Source organism: Vidua chalybeata, chromosome 6 (genome assembly GCF_026979565.1).
Source record: "Vidua chalybeata isolate OUT-0048 chromosome 6, bVidCha1 merged haplotype, whole genome shotgun sequence".
Classification (NCBI taxonomy): Eukaryota; Metazoa; Chordata; class Aves; order Passeriformes; family Viduidae; genus Vidua; species Vidua chalybeata.
In genome coordinates, this window is record NC_071535.1 from 36,248,981 (window position 1) to 36,268,716 (window position 19,736).

Genomic DNA, 19,736 nt, shown 5'->3' on the forward strand with positions numbered 1-19,736 from the left:
CCAGCTGCATTGCTAAAAGGTATTTTATTGCATCTTGGAATACAACAGAGTGACATATGCTTTTACTTCCAATTATAGAAACTATACTTTAAGGCAAAAGACGGTGAAAGGCTTTAGATGTCCTTGCTGGAATAAAGAATTCAGAATTTACTTAGTGATACGCTCATAGATAGAAACAATATTCATTCTTCTTTCTTGGTTTTTTTTTTTTTTTTTTTTTTTTTTTTTTTCCTTCCCATCAAGGTGATTCTCAGATAATTGAAATCATGTTAGGGCAGATAAGGATGGCTGTGACTTTAACATTCAAAAGCATTTGAATTGGTACACAATGAATTTCCTCATAAGGACATTTCTTCCCCAGGACAGAAGTGGAATAGGTCAGATTTTTAGTTCTTGTAAACTGAAAGGGATAATTTAGTTATACGACGCTCCTTAGTCTTTTCCTCTTGCTTTGTCCGGCAACCAAAGCATTTCTGTCTTAGTTATCAAGTAGAAGTTTCAGTTGTGATGCTAGAAATGAAAGTGGCATTTCATCCTAGGTTTCATATTTGCCATTATTCTCAGAAGAACAGAAATATTTAACTAAGTAAAACGGAATATATCCCTTCCTTTTTAACATTCATGCCAGAGGCAAAAGAGCAAACATTAGGTTTTATCTTCTGAAACTGTATGCTCTTGAGATTTATGGAATTTGTATTTGCAACTGTTTTAAAGTTAAGCTCTCAGTGCCCTCCTGAGAAAATACTATTCATTAAACTACATATTTTTTGAAATTTATCTGTATTTTCATTGTCTTGGCAGTGATCCTATATTACTCTTAGTTGGATGATTTACCACCAACCTGCAGAACTACTAAGGAGATTTAAGTGCTTTTTAAAAACAATTCTTCTCCTAAAATTTAGCAGTTCTAAAGCATTTTGAGCTATTATTTTTCTAATTACATGGTTCTGTGAAATTTCTGTAACTACAGTGTTATGTTTCAGGGGTAATGTTCAGTATGGATTGTGATATAAAATTAAAGATAAGGCAGACAGTTGAGTCTGTCCTGTTTAGAACATTAAATGTGTTCTGAGAACCATTTAAACTATATGATGATGTGCAAAGTCTAAAATCTATGGAATATCATCTGAGTTCCTCTTCATGTTAAGAACAGCCTAGAAAATATTCTCTGCCTTACCTAACACTAGTTCAGCTCTCATTGTGCTATTCTAGCAGACTGATTTTACAGGCTGTTGAATCTTTTTTTAAATATGTTGTTGCATAATCCTGCTGGATTCAATCATTAGATTTATTGACAGTAATGGCAGCTCCTGATTTATTTAAATTATACCTCTGTATAGCATCTGTTGGTGGATAAGAAAAAATTACATATATATACATGTGTGTATATGTGTATATATATTTATATAGGTAGAGAGAGATGGAAGTGTTTTATCTTAAGATATCAATTATATATTGTGATTATCTTTGTATGTATATCAAACCAGACTTTTCAATATATTGTGCAAATGTTTAAAAAAATCTTAAGAATTGTCATGAGTCTTGGGAGAGCATACAGATCACCAGTACCTTTCTAAGTACAAGTCAGAGGTGAGGTAGATAATTCAAGCTTCTTATGTCCATTGTTAGAGGAAACAAAAAGAACTATTTGTTGGGAAGATAAGACTGCATAAAAGAAAGCAAATTTAGTAGTCCTGGTGGTTATGTCTATATATAATGATTAGTTAAGGGAGTAGCATGGATTGGATATCTCTCTTAGGCAAAGTAATAATATCACAGTTTGAGTTAAAAAAAATTAAATATCTACTAATTATGACTGTCATCAATTATATAATTCTTTCTGTAAAACTTTTATTTGAATAAAAGAAGGATGGGAGAATACATTCTCTGATTATGAAACATCAGTTGACTCAAGATATCTAGAATATCAGGGAAGAAATGCTGGTTTTCAGAAACTGCAAAAGAAAGAAATATTTTAAATTGGTGTCTCTGGTGCAGCCTTTGCTATTTATTGGTCAGCCAGTTAGTGCCCATTGAATGTCTACTGAGAACTTGTAGAAGCACAGTAAACTGAAATAAAATCTCAAACAAGATATGTTGTGGCTCTGTACTCACTTTGTAGCTGCCAAGTTCAGTAGTCAGAGGGTTTATTTCTGACAATGAGTCTCTTTCCTGTTCTCTGACAGCCACGAGCCGTTGCTGGTTTTCGAGGAACGGTACGATACGCATCCATCAACGCTCATAGAAACAGAGTGAGTATCACAATCTGGATCCAAACTATCTCGTGCAGCTGGGAGCAGTCAGTAACACAGTTACTGTTAATTTCCTTTTTTTGTATTCTTATCTGTGCATTTATTATGTAGAAATTATTAGATATGTATTTTGTGAAAGGATAATGTAATTTACAGTAGTTGAGGATAAAAAAGTTCTTGTACAAATAACACAGATTCTAATACTTATCTTTGGTGATCAATTGTATTGCAAGTTAATAAGTTAAAAAAGTGAAGCTACTGAGTTTTATGGGGTACATAATGCCCAGTATGTTGTCTTAACATCATACTCTAAAGAAATCTGAATGAACAGAGATTTGCAATGTTACTTTAACACACTTCAACTTTTATTGTATTTCTCTCTGTCTTCTTTGGAAATTTACTTGTATATTTCTCCTTAAAATAGCCACTGGATTTAATTAACTTGTTTTGTAGCATAGATTATATTAAATTTTATATAATAAGTTTCAAGCAGTAAAGAACTTATCTTCCCATTTGTTAGGTATTTGTAATATGCTTTGGAATAATATTTCCTTTTACAGGAAATGGGCCGGCATGATGACCTCTGGTCTCTCTTCTACATGTTGGTGGAATTTGTGGTTGGGCAGCTTCCTTGGAGAAAAATAAAAGATAAGGTAAAGCTAGAGGTGAAACCAGAGCACGAAGGAGGTTTACTTCTGGATTCCAGGGAAATGCTGTGATAGAGTCCTCTTAGAATCATTAATTAATTTTGACGTTACATTTTACAGTGTTTTCTAGTGTTAGTTCTTGTGAGTAGTGTCATGGTATAAAAAGCAATTAAATTTTACTAAGCGTTCTAGGAAGAAGGGAGGTTATACTTCTAGACTGAAATTATTGTAAAGGGCAGAAGTGTATATTTGGCACTTACTTCATTATGCCTGTTATCACTTGAGTACTTTATTTCACCTATCACACACTTAAAATGTCTGATCTGTTTTGATTATTTGTGAAATAGGTATTTCTTATTTGCTGGAGAACAAAAGTGGATTGGGCAATATGCAGTAATGCCTTTAGTCATATGTCATAGGTGAAGTATGCAAAGAAACAATATATAATCAGCCTGTTATTACTTCTTGCAACTTCTTTTGACATCATACTGAAACCAGATTGCTTTCTGATGTGGTTTATATATTGATAGATGACAGTGTGGTGTATAGGTGGCATCTCCTTTCTGGTTTTGATTTATGCATCTTACATGACTGAATGTAGACCAAAAAGTGACCGAACTTGACATGATGCAACAAGATTTTTAAATCTTTAAAACATACTATTCAAAAGGGTTGGAGCGTTTAGTGACAGTTCTTCATATCAGTCAGTATTCAAACACAAGCAACACAAACACAGTAGTAAATGGCTTTTCATATTGAATTTGAAGTTTGTACATTATTTTGCAAGTGTACTGAGGCCAAAACCAGAATCTCCTGTCTTACTATCTGGTGTAGAATGGCCTTTCTCACTACCACTTAGTGAAATGTAGTGGCTAATAGTGTATTGAATGGTTGTAACAGAGAATGTGTGTTGTAAATGAGAATGAAGATGTGCCAATGTTTGTTGTGTTACTTACTCCTAGGAGCAAGTGGGCTCCATTAAAGAAAGGTATGAACACAGACTAATGTTGAAACATCTTCCCCAAGAATTCAACATCTTTCTGGATCACATTTCTAATTTGGATTATTTCACAAAGCCTGATTACCAGGTAAACACTTGTACTATTTTGTCTTTCTGTTTTATAAAGAAGAGAGTTTTATTCTGTTTCATCTTCAATTTACTTTGATTTCGTTGTGTAATCTTGGTAGTTATTAGGGTTTGTGCCACCACAAAGTTAATTTAATGACCATTTAGTGCCACAGAAACTCTGTGGTTCAAACATGTTATTTTTTTCCATTTGGGAAGTGTAAGGCTGTTAAGTTTCTAAAAACAATTGACACCTGTTTTTCAGTCAGTATTCTGTTAGGACTGGGAGCTATCCTACTATCACAGCTTCTAGTACGTGCTCCGTAAATTAATCCTCTCAGGGATTGTCATTCTGGCAGTTTTCCAGAGTCTGGAATTCAGCACCTACCGCTAGAGCACAACACACACTCGTGTGTTTTCAAAACTGAGGTATTGTGTACAGAAGACCAGTCATTTTCCTTTGTTTAAGTGAGCATTGCCTGCTGAAATGGGCCGCCTCTGCTCAGTGGTAAGGTCGTATGTCCCGAGAGGATATGCTGTAGAACGTGTCTTAACTCACTCACTGTTGACCTAGGATTAAACAATAAATCAATGCAGAACTTTTTCCCAGTTTGTGGAAAGTAGCGGAGGAGTGCTCAGGAAAAGCAGGGAGGGAGAGACTTGAGTTTTTTCAGCCTCACACTTCTGAGGAGTTGTACTGATCAAACTGGCAAGCTGTCCCTGTGTGCCTTCCTTCTGGCTCCCAGAAACATGCATTCCTGCTTCCCACTTGCAGGACCTGTCTCCCTCTGTGCCTTTGTTCAACTCCCTAAATCAGTGAAATCAGAAGGAATGAGTTTCTGTTGGTGTTCAAGTGTAATTGGTTCAATTGAATAAATAAATCTGGCTAATTCTGGAATTGTGACTTCGATAAGAGCAACTCCTCTACTTTGCTTGGTAACATTAACAAAGAAATCAAGATATATAAGAATTGAAATAAGAGCTGAAAATCTCAAGGAATAACTGATTTCCTGTTATAAGTGGATTTCTCTAAATATACTGGTATAAGATTCTGCACATTTGCAAAGCAAATAAATCAATTTTTGTGAACAAATTTGAATGTTAAAAAAACTTATTACAAATACAAAAAATGTTCAGTATTCCTGAAAAATAAATACTTTGATTTCTCTTTTCCTCGTCTCCATTGTAAATTTCCATGAAATTTGTCCTATAGTTTACAATTAAGTGAGGAAAAAGTTTTCAATGTTTTGTATGCCTGGTTATAAAGATGTATCAGATTTCTTTTTCCTAAGGTAAAAAGTACTATTGCAGAAATTTTGATGTTGCATAGGAAAACCTTGATTATAGACTGGTAAATACATTTTACATTGCAGCATATAGACAGTCACATTTTTGCAAATCCTTTCCTGTGGTCTATTTGTGTCTAACACAGCACATGCACTCAGCAATTAACACAATACCAGCACAGAGTTTTTCCATGATAGAGAAAGCCCAGTAATTTACAGTCCTGTGGCTACTCATGGAACATTTGCAGTTGTGTGGCTGCAGCCTGAGCCTTACAACACAGGCTTGCTCATGTGCTTTAGACCAGAGCAGGGTGGTTTTATTTAGAGCAGTGAGAATGCTCTTTTAAACTCTGGACTCTCTTAACTTGTATTGGCAGTGGTGTTATTCCTACCTATTATTTTCTTTGTATTTATGGGTGGGCACTAAACAAGAATGTATGTATATCCCTGCTTTGAAGAGTTTGCAGTCTAAAAAGTTCATCACCTAGGCCAAGAAGCCATGTTTGATTTGGCAATATCAGATGTTTATTTTTTTCAGGTGTTTGTGCATACATTGCCTCAGCCTCCTGATATCATTGAGCATTTGAGTTTGTATTTGCCTTATAGCAGAAATTGCTGAAAAGATTTAAAGGAGAATGACCTTAAAAATTACTTCAGAGACACTGCTTAATGTTTAGAGGAAGAGAAGAATTAAACACAGTACAGAGTGACAGAGTGAACTATGGCTTTGTTTTGTAAGCTCTTCAGTAGGCTTACAGAAATGACTGGGACAGGTGGCACACAGAAGGTTCTTGAGAGTAAAAAATTACATGAATGAGACCACTCTATACAAGAGAAATGATCCAAACTTCCCATCTATTTTAAGTTACCAAAGGATATGCCAAAGGAGAGTGTGGAAAAATTTTCAGCATCCTGGATTGGAAAAAAACCCAGATTTTTAGCTTCTAGGGGAAAAAAAAATTAGGAATGTTACAGAGTAAGAGAATGACATGAACACAACCTTACCATCAGCGACTAGAATGAGACAAAGCTTATTTCACAGAGAGAGGAAGGTGATGCCATTTTTTTCTCTGTCATGGACACAAATTTTCTAATGACTTTTTCATAGCATAAAATGAGGATTGAATACTTAGACATTTACATAGTATAAATGTCAGCTTTATATGAAGTAAATGATATACGTTTCTTATTACAGAAATGTATGAATTAGCAGATCAGTATCCTTTCCTACATCTCATTCATTTCCTTGGTTTCATAGTGTTACCAAATGTATTATTTTCTCTTCCTCTGCTAGAGAGTCATTGTATGGTGTTCTGCAGCAATGTAGTTATGGTTCTCTGTGTGTATTTGTCTTTTACAAAAGTCTGTGGTGTGTCTTTGCCTCATGCCTTATAAAAACACAGATGTGGGTGGATTTTTTTTCTGTTTTAATAAAATGGAATTTTATATATCTTGGCCTCAAAATCTTGAAAAATGAGAGGTGTTTCATATAAAAAACTTTTTAAAATGTTGTTTTCAGTATTACAGGAGGATATTTATTAATTGTTTGGTCTCTTAGACAAAAATGAAGTTTATTATCTTTTTTCTTTATTTTTAGCTTCTTATGTCTGTGTTTGACAACAGCATGAAAACATTTGGGGTTATTGAAAGCGACCCTTTTGACTGGGAGAAGAGTGGAACTGATGGCTCTCTGACAACAACCACAACTTCAACCACCCCTCAGTTGCACACTCGCCTTACGCCGGCTGCAATTGGGTATGCACGGTGCGGTCCCTTCGATGGCAGCCACAGGGGGGCTTCCTACCAAAGGGAAATTATCTCGATAATTTAGGTTTTTTCTGCAGGATTTTGAATGCACAGAGGAAGGGAGGTTTGGGAGCATTTGAAGTATTTCCGTTTTTAGGGTTCCAGTTTATACTGTCCTGAAAGATCAGCACTGCAGTCCTAAAATTACAGCAATAAAAATAGTACTTCAGGAAATTGCATGTAAATTTGCTCATCCATCCTTTGCTAAATCGTATTTTGTGAAACTAAATAATGTGTCCTGAGTTTAAGAGCCTGGAAATTTAACTGCCTGGAAATAAACCCATTGTTTTCTGTAAGCTTGTAATAAAATTCTAGCTGCAATTTCCTTTATAAGTTTGAAAAATGACTGGATCTTTATAAGAAATTTGGAAGTAGATTTTAGTTGTGTTTGAAATAATATTTAATATGTTATATGAGACATTCTGTAATGAAGTAAATTTGACAAGATGTGATGTTTAATAATACCCCTACTCATCTCAGGGGACTGAAGAATATGAGAGGTGTTTATGGATGAATGTAAGAAGTGTTTATGGGTGTCATTAATTTTTTTGGATAGAAGAATACATAGAGAACAATCAGGAGAGAAGTTGAGCCTGGACATAATCTCTAGCAAATTTTCTCAGAAGTGGCTTCAAAAACATTCAAAAAACAGCTTTTATGTGATAGGGTTTTTAAAATTTACATATTTTGTTATGTACCTAAATTAAATAAATTGTGAAAGCCAGGAAGCTGGAGATATTATATTAAATAATTTCCAAGATTTATTTTTCTGCAGAAATGTGATTTTCTTTGTGAGTTTTTGTTTGTTTCTTTCTTTTAAAATAGAAAATAATTTCTGTAACTTGAAAACTATGAAATTACTGTAATTATTCAATTCTGTAAATTGAGAAGTATGAAATGAGAGTATAACAATTTTTACTTTTCTGATTTTATTTTTAAAATACTTTTATAGAATTGCCAATGCCACTCCTATCCCAGGAGATTTGCTGCGGGAAAATACAGATGAAGTATTCCCTGATGAACAGCTCAGTGATGGAGAGAATGTTATTCCTGTTGGTGTATCACCAGAGAAATTACCTGGATCCCCTGGACATCAGCGTCCTCAGGAAAAAGATGTTTGGGAAGAAATGGATGCAAACAGAAACAAAATAAAACTGGGGATCTGTAAGGTAAGGTACTTTCAAATCTGCATTGTGAAGACCATCTTTGAACAGCTTCATGTTCTTGTAGTGCGCATAAGCTATAATTAATAAGGCAGTTGTACTGATACTGATTAGCCAGAATGATCTAAGAAAATGATTTATGATAGAGATAACACATTTTATATACTGAAAAAAGCAGACAGGCTTTTGGGCCTTGTGTCACTTTATCAGGTCTTTATGATTAATAGCTTGCTGATAATTTGAGACTCTTTGTAGTTTACTCATATTTATTTTCTTCAGACATGATTTTCATTCTTGCTCACTGAGTGAAATCAAAGCAATTTTCCTGCATCTTGCATGTGTAGAAGCTAGATACTGAATGTGCAAAAGAAGATTTTAATGTTCTCCAGTTGACAAATCATCAGTGTGATGGCAGTATCCATTTAATTCACTTGGTTTTGTCTCCATAAGATATAATACCTTTGTACTGATTCAGAGGTTCATTGGCTGGTCTTTAGAAGAGAATACTGCTTTATTTTCAAAAGTGGTCTCTGAGAATTGGTTCCTGTCTTCCGTATTCACAGTCACAGTATTTCGTAGTTGGACAGTTGTTGCCTCTTTCTTGATATAACAGTGTTTCTAACATGAAAACAGATCTGGTACTAAAATGTTCTTTATCTAGGAGGGCTGTCTAGTTTTGAAGCTGTTACTCATTATTTGCTAGGAAAAAAAATGTATTGTGTGAAAGACCAAGGCATGGTGCCTGTTTTCAAATGTGCTTATTTGTTTGTTTGTTTATTTTTACCAAACAGAGAGAAAGGAGATTTTTCTAATTCAAAGGCACTTTCTGTTACACTTGTAGAAACTAAGGATGATCATGATTTCCCAGCTCTAAATCATATTCAGTTATTATTCTAAATCATGTTCAGTCATTATTAAGGTAGAATGCAGTTAGTTAAAACATAAAGTCACAGAAGTATTTAGTAGATTTAGTGTATAACAGTGTTATATACTCCAGGGAATCAAAAAGACAGCCTGGAACCTTACGTCTCTTTAATAAGAGCACTTGACTGTAAAGCAGACCAAAGATGCTACCAAATGCAAGGTTTCAGACTATTATTAAAGAAAATTTCAGAGATGGGTGTGAAGTGTCAGAGTAAATGTATCTGTATTACTGGGTCTTTGATACTTCTGTTCTCAGACTTACCCAGAACCAGTATATTGCCAGTATTTTGTCTGCTGTAGGTGTGTGCTGAAGAGCATATCTAAACTACCTTAACTATTGCATGAAGTTAAGGATCATTCCAAATACAAATTGGCTTTTCACATTCTGAAAACTTGGAGGGTCTTTACCATGTAGTACCTTGTCTTTGTCTTGTTCTGCCACTCCTAGTAAGTTAATTTTTTACTTTACATTTTGCACAGGCTGCCACAGAGGAAGAAAACAGCCACGGACCAGGGAATGGAATGCTAAATGCCCCAAGTCTTGGTTCTCCAATTCGAGTTCGCTCAGAGACCACCCAGTTAGACAGAGATGTTCCACTGGTGCGAAAGTTACGTTCCATTCACAGCTTTGAACTGGAGAAGCGTATGACGTTGGAGTCTAAGCCCGACACTGATAAGTTTCTTGAGACCTGGTAAAGAAACTGTGTTTTCATTTTGCTAGGATCTTTTAAGGGTGTGTGATTGGCATACTGTTATCTATGCTGTGTGAAGAGCAGGAATGGAGCTGTTGAGTATGCTTATGCAAGTTACAGCAAAGTATTTTTAATAATATTGCTCAATTAATTGATTTCACTGCTTGGCAGCTACTTTAGAAAATGATTACTGCTAGAATACAGTTGAACTGGACTTCCATACCTGGGACTTTAGTAATCCAAGACCTAGTGGTTGTAACCCTGGTATTTATTAACTTTCTTCAGTGGCATACTCTTGACAGTCAGTACAAGTCATCCTGAATGAGAAGGTTGACATCAGGTGCTCAATAGAGGCAACTTGAGATTAGGCTATATAACATGAGAATGGAAGTTTACAGGAAGTGGAGTGAAGAAGTTAGAAATCCACCTGCATGCAGCAGACTTAGTTATGCCCAAAGGTGTTGCACCAATATAAAAAAATCTTGGTGGAAGACAGTGAATTGGAGTTTGAAGGTAGAGAAGAGAAAGATCTATGGAAATTGATTCAGTTTGCCTGTGTCTAGAAAGAATAAGGGGAGAGGGACACAGTGAAATTTGACTGAAAGGCAGAGGCTGAGTGGGGACAGTAGAAGAGAGCTGGGGTGATTCATAGGGGAGCTAGGAATTTGAATTTGGTTGATGAAGCAAATTCTGCAAAGCATAAGTAAGGAATCAATCAAAGCAATAAATAACATTCTTCTTGAAAATGTATAATCACTGCTGTGGGAGACATCTGTTTCTTCTGTTCCTCTTTGAGTTTCTGCTTTGTAACAAATTAAGTACAGTGGACATCTGTGGTAACCTCACTATTGAGTTTTTTTCTCTCACAATTCTCCCTTCTGGTAATTATATTTACAATACAATCTGATACATTACAACTGAAATTAAAGATGTGTATATTTCTAAGACCATCCACCCATTTTTACTTGACATCATACGTATTTGTCTCAAATTGTGGATCTTTGAACCATTGCAGGCTGTTCTAGAATATGACAACAAATTTTTATATAAGTCTAATTTTCTTCTTCTGAGAACACTTAAATATAACTTGCATTATTTAATTAATTCTTAACTAATTCAGATATTAACTTCTTTTCTCTAAGTTTGGAGAAGAAGCAGAAAGACTTGAAAGTGGCAGAGACTCCTGTTGCTGCTGTTCCTCCTCTTTCTCAGAAAACATCTGTTCCTGCTCCTGTGACTGCCCGCACGGACCATGTTTGGCACTATGACGAAGAGTATCTTCCAGATGCTTCAAAGCCTGTGTCAGCTAATTCTCCTGACCATGCTGATGGTGTTATGAGCAATGGATTTGTAGCTGTTAACCTAAGCTCCTGCAGGCAGGAGGTTGATTCTAAGGAATGGGTGATAATAGATAAGGAGCAGGACTTGAAGGACTTCAGGACAAATGAGGCTTTAGGGCACAAAATGACTGGAAGTCCCTCAGATGAAGAGCCAGAGGTACTACAAGTTCTAGAGGAGCCCCTTCCAGAAGAGCAGTCCAGAGAGGGCGGTTGGGCAGGAAACAATGTGCATGCCAAGAACCAAACTTCAGGGGTGGAGTTTGTTCTAGACATGGAATGTCATCCTGCTGCATCTGAACAGCTTACAGATAAATTGGAACTTCTGTCTGGAGCTGCAGGACAGCTTCTTGCAGCCACCCCTACAAGTCCTATGGAAGCTCAAGCAGAAGGAGCACTCACTCCGGTAAGAAAACCTCTGCTTCATTCAGAATTGTAAGAGGAAATGGTAAAGGTGGTGACTAAAATACAGCAGTGTAGCAGAAATTCCTAGTTTCAGCAGGTATGGGACTTGATTCTTGAAGACTGATCTTCCATATTCTGTTACACAGCTGTTTACAGTCACCCTTGGAAGTGCTAATTGTTCTGCAGGTATGATCCACAAAACTGCCCACCTTTAACAAAGAGTTATCTATCTACATATCTGTTTATCTAAAGAAGCTCCTTGTGCAGCTCCTAATCAGTGAGACACACACATGTGAACACATATTTATTATATTTGCAGTACATAAACATAAAATTACAGTTGAATATGTAAAATACTGTGCTACGGTGTTTCATATGTTCCAGGAAAAATCTAAGTGGCTGAAATTAAAGAAACAGTTACTTGCTCTCACCTCTCACTATGATTCCTGCAGTGTTTGCTTCTGAAATTCACTTTGTTTCTTCCTGTTACTTCAGAAATTTATAATGGTACCTATACAAACAACTTGTTGCCTTTTATAAAGTGTTGATGCTTTTCACTTCTAAAATACTTTTGCAACTCCTACTTTACCCCTGTATTTTTCACTAAGACAGGTTGCTTTGCTTTCGTTGCATATCCTTGTTTTTCTTTTTCTGTCTTTTCTGAAGAATTCTCTGTTGCACAGTTTTTGAACATTTACTTTTTTCTCCTGTCACTGTTTCTAAACAAGGGACTTCTTTGCCTTTACTTAAAGTGTAAGTGATATTAATGGTTAAGTGATTGGGAATCACCTCATAGTTTTATTTCTCCCCCTTTTAAAGTAGATATTGTGGCATCTATGATCTAAAGGTCAATTCTTTCAAGTTCCCTTGAGCCAAGAAAACTGGCTATATTTTTTTTCTTGTATCACCACTTTTTGTGAAAGTTACTGCCAGCTCATTAGAAAAAGAAACTTGTCACCAACTAGTCATTTATTATCAGGTGTGGAATATCCTTTACAGTGCAAATGAACTACTCAATGTAATTAACTATAGCAGCACAGTAAAATTTCAATTATGCCTAGGTTCTCATGTAAAGGCAAGATCATATCTTTCATATGTTTTATATAATAGAAAATACAGAACTGTGTTAAACAACAGATTTTTGAGATTTAGTTTGAAATATTAGTTGCATGAAAGAATTTTTGATGGTTAGAAACCTTTAAAGGTGAAAAATTATTTTAAAATTTTAAGTTGTTTGGTTTTTATATTTTAAGGTCAGTTTTAGCAAAACAAACAAGAAAAAGCAGCACTTGGTCCTGTAAAAAATACTAATTATCAAGTGTCTTTATTTCAAAAGCCATTAAAAACAGCTTGTAATTTTCTATGCAAATGCACTATACAACTGTACACTTTATACAAATGTGGTTCTTTTGGGGGAAATAGCTGTTTTACTTTAAACTAAAAGTAGAGGTGGTACAAATATAATCACAGAATCACAGAATAATGAGGTTGGAAGAGACCTCTAAGATCATCAAGTCCAACCTATGCCCCAACACCTCAACTAGACTATAGCACCAAGTGCCATGTCCAGTCTTTTTTTAAACACATCCAGAGATGGTGACTCCACCACCACCTCCCTGGGAAGACTATTCCAGTGCTTTATTATTCTTTCAGTGAAAATTTTTTTTCCTAATATCTAACCTGTACCTTCCCTGATGTAGATTGAGACTATGTCCCCTTATTCTGTCAGTTGCTGCCCGGTGGAAGAGACCGACCCCCACCTGTCTACAGCCTCCCTTTCAGGAAGTTGTAGAGAGCAATAAGGTCACCTCTAAGTCTCCTCTTCTCCAGGCTAAACAGCCCCAGCTCCTTCAAACGTTCCTCATAGGGCTTGTGTTCCAAGCCCCTCACCAGCCTCGTTGCCCTCCTCTGGACGCGCTCAAGCATCTCAATGTCCTTCCTAAACTGAGGGGCCCAGAACTGGACACAGTACTCAAGATGTGGTCTCACCAGCGCCGAGTACAGGGGAAGAATGACCTCCCTGCTCTTGCTGCTCACACAATTCCTAATGCAGGCCAGGATGCCATTGGCCTTCTTGACCACCAAGGCACATTGCTGGCTCATATCCAGCCGGCTGTCGACCAACACCCCCAGGTCCCTTGCCGCCTGAACACTGTCCAGCCACACTGTCCCCAGCCTGTAACGCTGTAGGGGATTTTTGTGGCCAAAATGTAGAACTCGACACTTAGACTTATTAAACTTCATGCTGTTGGACTCTGCCCATCCATCCAACCGATCTAAGTCTCTCTGCAGAGCCCTCCTCCCTTCCAATAGATCAACACAAGTTCCCAGCTTAGTGTCGTCTGCAAATTTATTAATGGACTCAATGCCCTCATCCATGTCATCTATAAAAATATTAAATAGAACTGGCCCCAGCACAGACCCCTGAGGGACACCCCTGGTGACTGGTCGCCAGCTGGATGCTGCACCATTCACCATCACTCTCTGGGCCCGGCCATCCAGCCAGTTCCTAACCCAGCGAAGAGTGCTCCTATCCAAGCTGTGGGCTGCCAGCTTATCTAGGAGTATGCTATGTGAGACAGTATCAAAGGCCTTGCTGAAGTCTAAATAGACAACATCCACAGCCTTTCCTGCATCTACCAGACGAGTTACCTTGTCACAGAAGGAGACCAGGTTGGTCAGACATGACCTACCCTTTGTAAACCCATGTTGACTGGGTCTGATACCCTGGCCATCCTGTAAGTGCTGTGTGATAGCACTCAGTGTGAACTGTTCCATTATCTTACCTGGTACTGAGGTCAGGCTAACTGGCCTCTAATTACCAGGATCCTCCTTCCTACCTTTTTTGTAAACGGGTGTCACATTGGCCAGTTTCCAATCGCCTGGTACCTCACCAGTGAGCCATGACACCTGATAAATGATGGAGAGCGGCTTCGCAAGCTCATCTGCCAGCTCCCTCATCACCCTAGGGTGGATCCCATCTGGTCCCATTGATTTATAAATATCCAAGTGTCCCAGCAGTTCTCTGACTGCCTCCTCTTGGATAACAGGAGGACCATTCTGCTCCCTGGCACCACCTACCAACCCCTGGGGACAGTTGTTTTGAGGATAAGCTGTCCTACCAATAAAGACTGAGGCAAAGAAGGCATTAAGCATTTCCGCTTTTTCCTCATCTTTAGTTACTAAGTTGCCTGCCTCATCCAATAACGAACCGAGGTTGGTTATACCCTTCCTTTTATCATTGATATATTTGTAAAAACTTTTTTTATTGTTTTCAACAGAAGTTGCCAAGTTAAGTTCAAATTGAGCTTTGGCCTCCCTGATTTTTTTTCTACATGCACTACATGTACTACAGTGCAAAAAATGGACATTATCTTTGAAAAGGAAGAAGCTTCAGAACATGGGAGCAGAAATGGTAGCAAGCAAAGTCAATTATTATAAAATGCATTGGAAGAAATACTAGCTGAAGTAGAAACTCAAGTGAAATTATATTTTACTCTGGTTTTGCAGGGAGATAAGTAGCATTTGTCATTACTTCAAAAAAGGGGAAAATTAATATAGTTTATGTTATGCTGAAAGGGCAAGTAGTATTGTACGTGCAAGATGAATGGCAGGAAGGAATTTGGTGTTTCAGAGGTGAATGATGTACATTAGAAAATATAACTGACCTGGGAATAAAGGAATTAGAAATTACTTAGCCAGTTTAGTAGCTGGGAACAGAGTGTGCTATATAGTGTGTCTACTCCAACTGTGATGGCAACTTGGGATAGTCTTTCATCTACTTCATTAGCCCTTGAAAGCCACACAAAGCCTAAGAGGCTATTTCAGAGTGAGTTTTCTTTTTGGCCTTCATTGGTGTATTCCACTTTATAAAAGATACTTAAATATTCCCTGTCAAGTGTACTAGAACCCGGTTCTTATAGGTGAGTGTTCTTGTCCCTTCACTGGGAGCAAGTGTGTGTGTATGCCTCTTCTTCCTGTCATTCTCTCTGTTTGAAGATCCTGGTGACCTCAGGGAGCTGCTTGGTAGAGTCATTTCTTTCTTCCTCAGAGTACTTACCCTGAAACTGTTTTTTCAATGTGATCCTTGGTTGTGCATCAGATGTTCTTGTTTTTTTAGTATTTTTTCTAGGTAGCACCTTCCTGGCAATAAAAATAATAGCCAAAGGTCATACTTTACTTTTCTGCTGACTTAAATATACTGCACCAGTTACTAAGAGCAGACTTAGATCCAAGAATGATAATTTTAAGACTATAAATCAAATGTGTGTTACTAAAAGGGGTTAAAAATAGATTTTGAAATTATAGTCGTATAGAAGCTTAATATAATTACTGAAATAGTTCACTCATTTCAAACAGCTTGAAACTCTAGGACATGCCATCATTCCTGATCATCATGCTTATGAATATACTTCCCATATGGATTTCTACTGATCTGCTTCACTGTTACTTAGAGGAAAGTACAGTTTTGCTTTTGGGCTTATTTTGGTAGGTTTGTTAAATATGCAAGCAATTATTTCAGTGGTGAATGAATAAAATAGTTTTTCTATCATAAGTCAAGTATTTTTAAAAAAATTTAAAAAATTTTAAAAAAATTTTAAAAAAAATTCCTTTTTACTTTGACTCTTCTTTGTTCTTCATTTCTTTCAGAGCTTTACTGCTCTCAGTAAGTAATAGCATGGATATTTCGTACACACACCCGTAATTTTATTTTCTCCTGAAGGAAAGAAATTTCTGGTCTACAGTCCTTCCATTTGTAGATAAATATTCTTCCTGAAATTGTTTGTGTTTGTGGACTTCCTGTAATTGTTGATAATATCACTTGTCACCTGTTATACACAGCATCAGCATTCTATTAAAAGTGTAAAGTTGCACCAGTTAAGACAGGAAACTTGAACTCAAAAAATAAGAGAGAAAAATGTGTAAGTTATTGGCTGGGGGATGAGAAAGTCTCAGGCATAAAAAATTACAGCAAATTGTGCTATTATGAACAAAAAGCCTGCAGGTAAGAGAAGTATTTTTCATGTTATCAGTCTTGGTTTTTTAGTTGCAATACAGATTCTTTGTGCTGCCAGCAAAGACCAGTTTGATCTGGCTTAGTTGTGGGCACATGATCACATATCAGTTGAATACTCAGAGCATGCTAAGGGTGTATGTGCTGACTTTATGCTTTAATAATACCTTTATGTTGGCTTTGGCTGCAGGATGGGCAGTGTGGGATTTGCTGTAGTATCTACTGGTATGAAGCTAATTTGTCAAAAGAATTTGAGCTGATCTACACTAATAGTGAATTTATACTGGAGCAGCACTTTGCATCATAAGGCTGTGGTTTTCTTTTCCTACATCTGGTACTAAAGGGCTAGAGCTGGACTTTCTGTGTTGTGGACCCAGAGCCTCATTAATTTTCTGTGTTTGTATTGAATTGCAAAGAACTCCATACAGTGCTTGCACAAATCCTTGCAACATATATTTATCAAGCAGATATTTCAGTAAATAAGAAATAATGGATTTGAAGTAATTAGACATGTAACAGCTCTTTCCATCTTCATTTTCATTAAATTAAACAATAGTTTGCTTTGGTCCCACTTGGCTGACAACACAAATTTGTGTAGATATATATATATATATGTGTGTGTGTGTGTATGTTATAGAAGAGGGTTTACTATGTGAATCTATTTATTTTTGTTATTTAGAAATATTGCTGAAATGGAATTTTTGTATATCAAAGTTATGTTTTATCAAAAGCTTGCTCTTAAATTTTTATTTATTTCTGAGTTGTAAGTAATTTAATTTTCATGTACCTTCTATCCTCCTTTGCTGCTTTCATGAGACACTGGAAATATTTTTTTTTTAGTTGCAAGTCAGCTATGCATTGTGGGAACTGAAGCTTTAGTATTGACATAATTAAAATATACTTTTTCCTTAGAAACAGGAATGCTTGCTAGATGCTCTTGCTTTCCAAAGGATATATGTTAGAATTGCAAATACTGTAGAAAACAAAAAGTCACCTTCATGAAGCATGAAGCTTGCAGAAAATTTCCTTATCTCTACTCTTCATCGTTTTCTCTAACCGTAATTGGAACAAAGAATTGCAAACTATGTATAGCAATCTCATTTACAGGTATTTAAGTGTGTCACCATCAGATATTTATTCAGTACTGGAAAAGGTCTTGCAAAAAACCAGTTGATTTTAGCTTTGTATATCAAATCTATAGGTTTATTAGAATCACCAATGAGCAATTAAAAATGTACTTTGTCTAAAATTGATAGTTTGGAAGACTTTATAGTTCCTCTTCCTTTTTCTTACCTCTTATCTAAATGCTTTAATTAATGTAGTTCAAGATGAAGCAATTGTTCCTTGATTCTCCAGGCCAGTGTATCTTCCTAGTTTGGTCCCATATTTGGGAAATTTCATCAGAATTGTTTAGTGTTAACCTTAGTGATTAATCCTGTCAGGTGCAGTTCTTAATGTATGCTGCTATTGGCACAGCTGTAAAGCCTCCAGTGGGTGTATATGCTATAAATGTAGTATAATCTCAGAAACACAGGTAGGATGTTGTGCAGATGTGCTGTGTTTGAAAGGATCAGTCAGTGATCAACTAGCCAGCTATCAACTGATGTACACAATGTCCTTGAAACAGACTCTGTTAGTTTATTACATTTGCCCTAGATTGTTACTGACCAGTTATAATAGTTGGCAATGGTTGGACTTAAAGAATCAAATTTTATATTCCAACCTAAATGATTCTATGATTCTAAGATTGAGTGAATGAAGAGGCTGGCTAGAGAAATTATTATTACTCTTGATTTTGATACTGTATTTTTGAAAATGGATGATGGAAAATGTGAAGATTAGACTTAAGACACCTCTTAAATTATGAACTTTCAACCTCTTAGGGAGTTGTGAATATGGTTTTTGAGGGAATGCATACAGGCGAAACATAAACAAGAATTATTAAAATATATTCAACCTTATTTTTTTTCCCCGCCATGTTGTTCTCACAGCTCAACTCATGTCATATGCTGCATTTCTCCACTCCAAGAATTTCAAGTCCCATCCTCCGCACCATGAGCCCTATAGCCTATCTATCCATCCACTCGGACCCTCTGAGGGAGGCTGCTTTACCAAGGAGTCAGCCAGCTGAGAGCCACTCCTCTTCCTCCCGCTCAACTGCTCGTAGGCAGCTTCCTGTCATTCCCTGTGGCAGCAAGTTCCCCCCTGTCATTCGCATCTCAAAAGCACAACTTGAGCAGGTGAATAAGCCTTGTCTTCATAGACGTGACTGCATTGTAGCAGTCATCTGTAAAGTTTAACAGTTTTCAGTTGCTCTGCACAGTCTGGTGCTAGGCATATGCTAGTCATACTGCTATACACAGCATCCTAAAAATGTTTTGAAAGATCAAGTTGGGGAGTAAGAACGGATCTTTTACGGAATAGAGTTGGGAATACTCTGTGAGGAAGACATATTGTCTCCCAAACTTAGAAGAGGGGAATATTTAAGAAGCGGTTATTCCAGTTAAGATTTGGAGCACAAAGCATCTTTGGATGTTCTGGAAGACAGATTCACTTCCTCAGAGATTTTTCTCTTAAAAAAATATAGGATTATAAAATCTCGAATTTTTTTTTTTTTTGCTTAATTTCAAACTAAGAATAATGGATTCCTATAATCACAGTATCAGCTGAATTTCAAATTGGAAAGATTTAATAAAATTTGGACTGTCTTAAATGATTTTAATGTGACAAAAAGAGACCTAGAAATAGTCAGATTGTTTCTTTGGAAATTAGCAAATAATAAATTTTTCCCCTGCTTACGGTATATAAAATTAAGATGGCAATTATCAGGGGTCACAGGTAATGAGAAATGTCACTAAAGAAAGGGGACTTTTTATAGTTTTGTATTTCCAGTTTCATTTCAATATGAAAGACAAAGGCTTGCAATCATAATTGAAGTTAAGTGTAGTTTTTGTATTGGTCACAAAAACATTGAGATCTGCTAAGTAGTGTGAGTTTGCATTGTTGGGTAAAGCAGTATGACATAGCATTAATGCATAAGACTAACATATCATCATCCATTTATATTTCATTTGGATTATATTTTGTGTTGCCTTTCATTTCCAATGTATTTTTCAGTATAAAAGTTCTATATTACAGTTTTTC

At 36.4% G+C, this 19,736-nt stretch overlaps 1 protein-coding gene across 4 annotated transcripts in view; it reads left to right on the plus strand.

Annotated features, from left to right (window-relative positions):
• TTBK2 (tau tubulin kinase 2) overlaps positions 1 to 19,736 on the plus strand; it is an 85,146-nt gene that overhangs the window by 45,906 nt on the left and 19,504 nt on the right. For 3 of the 4 annotated variants that reach the window (XM_053945013.1, XM_053945014.1, XM_053945015.1), the window contains exons 7-14: positions 2,187 to 2,252; positions 2,813 to 2,905; positions 3,862 to 3,987; positions 6,849 to 7,006; positions 8,010 to 8,226; positions 9,625 to 9,836; positions 10,979 to 11,579; positions 18,584 to 18,832. In XM_053945013.1, the coding sequence (XP_053800988.1) occupies positions 2,187 to 2,252; positions 2,813 to 2,905; positions 3,862 to 3,987; positions 6,849 to 7,006; positions 8,010 to 8,226; positions 9,625 to 9,836; positions 10,979 to 11,579; positions 18,584 to 18,832 (1,722 nt within the window). The remainder of the gene's footprint in view (positions 1 to 2,186; positions 2,253 to 2,812; positions 2,906 to 3,861; positions 3,988 to 6,848; positions 7,007 to 8,009; positions 8,227 to 9,624; positions 9,837 to 10,978; positions 11,580 to 18,583; positions 18,833 to 19,736) is intronic. The other variant, XM_053945016.1, reaches the window with a different exon arrangement.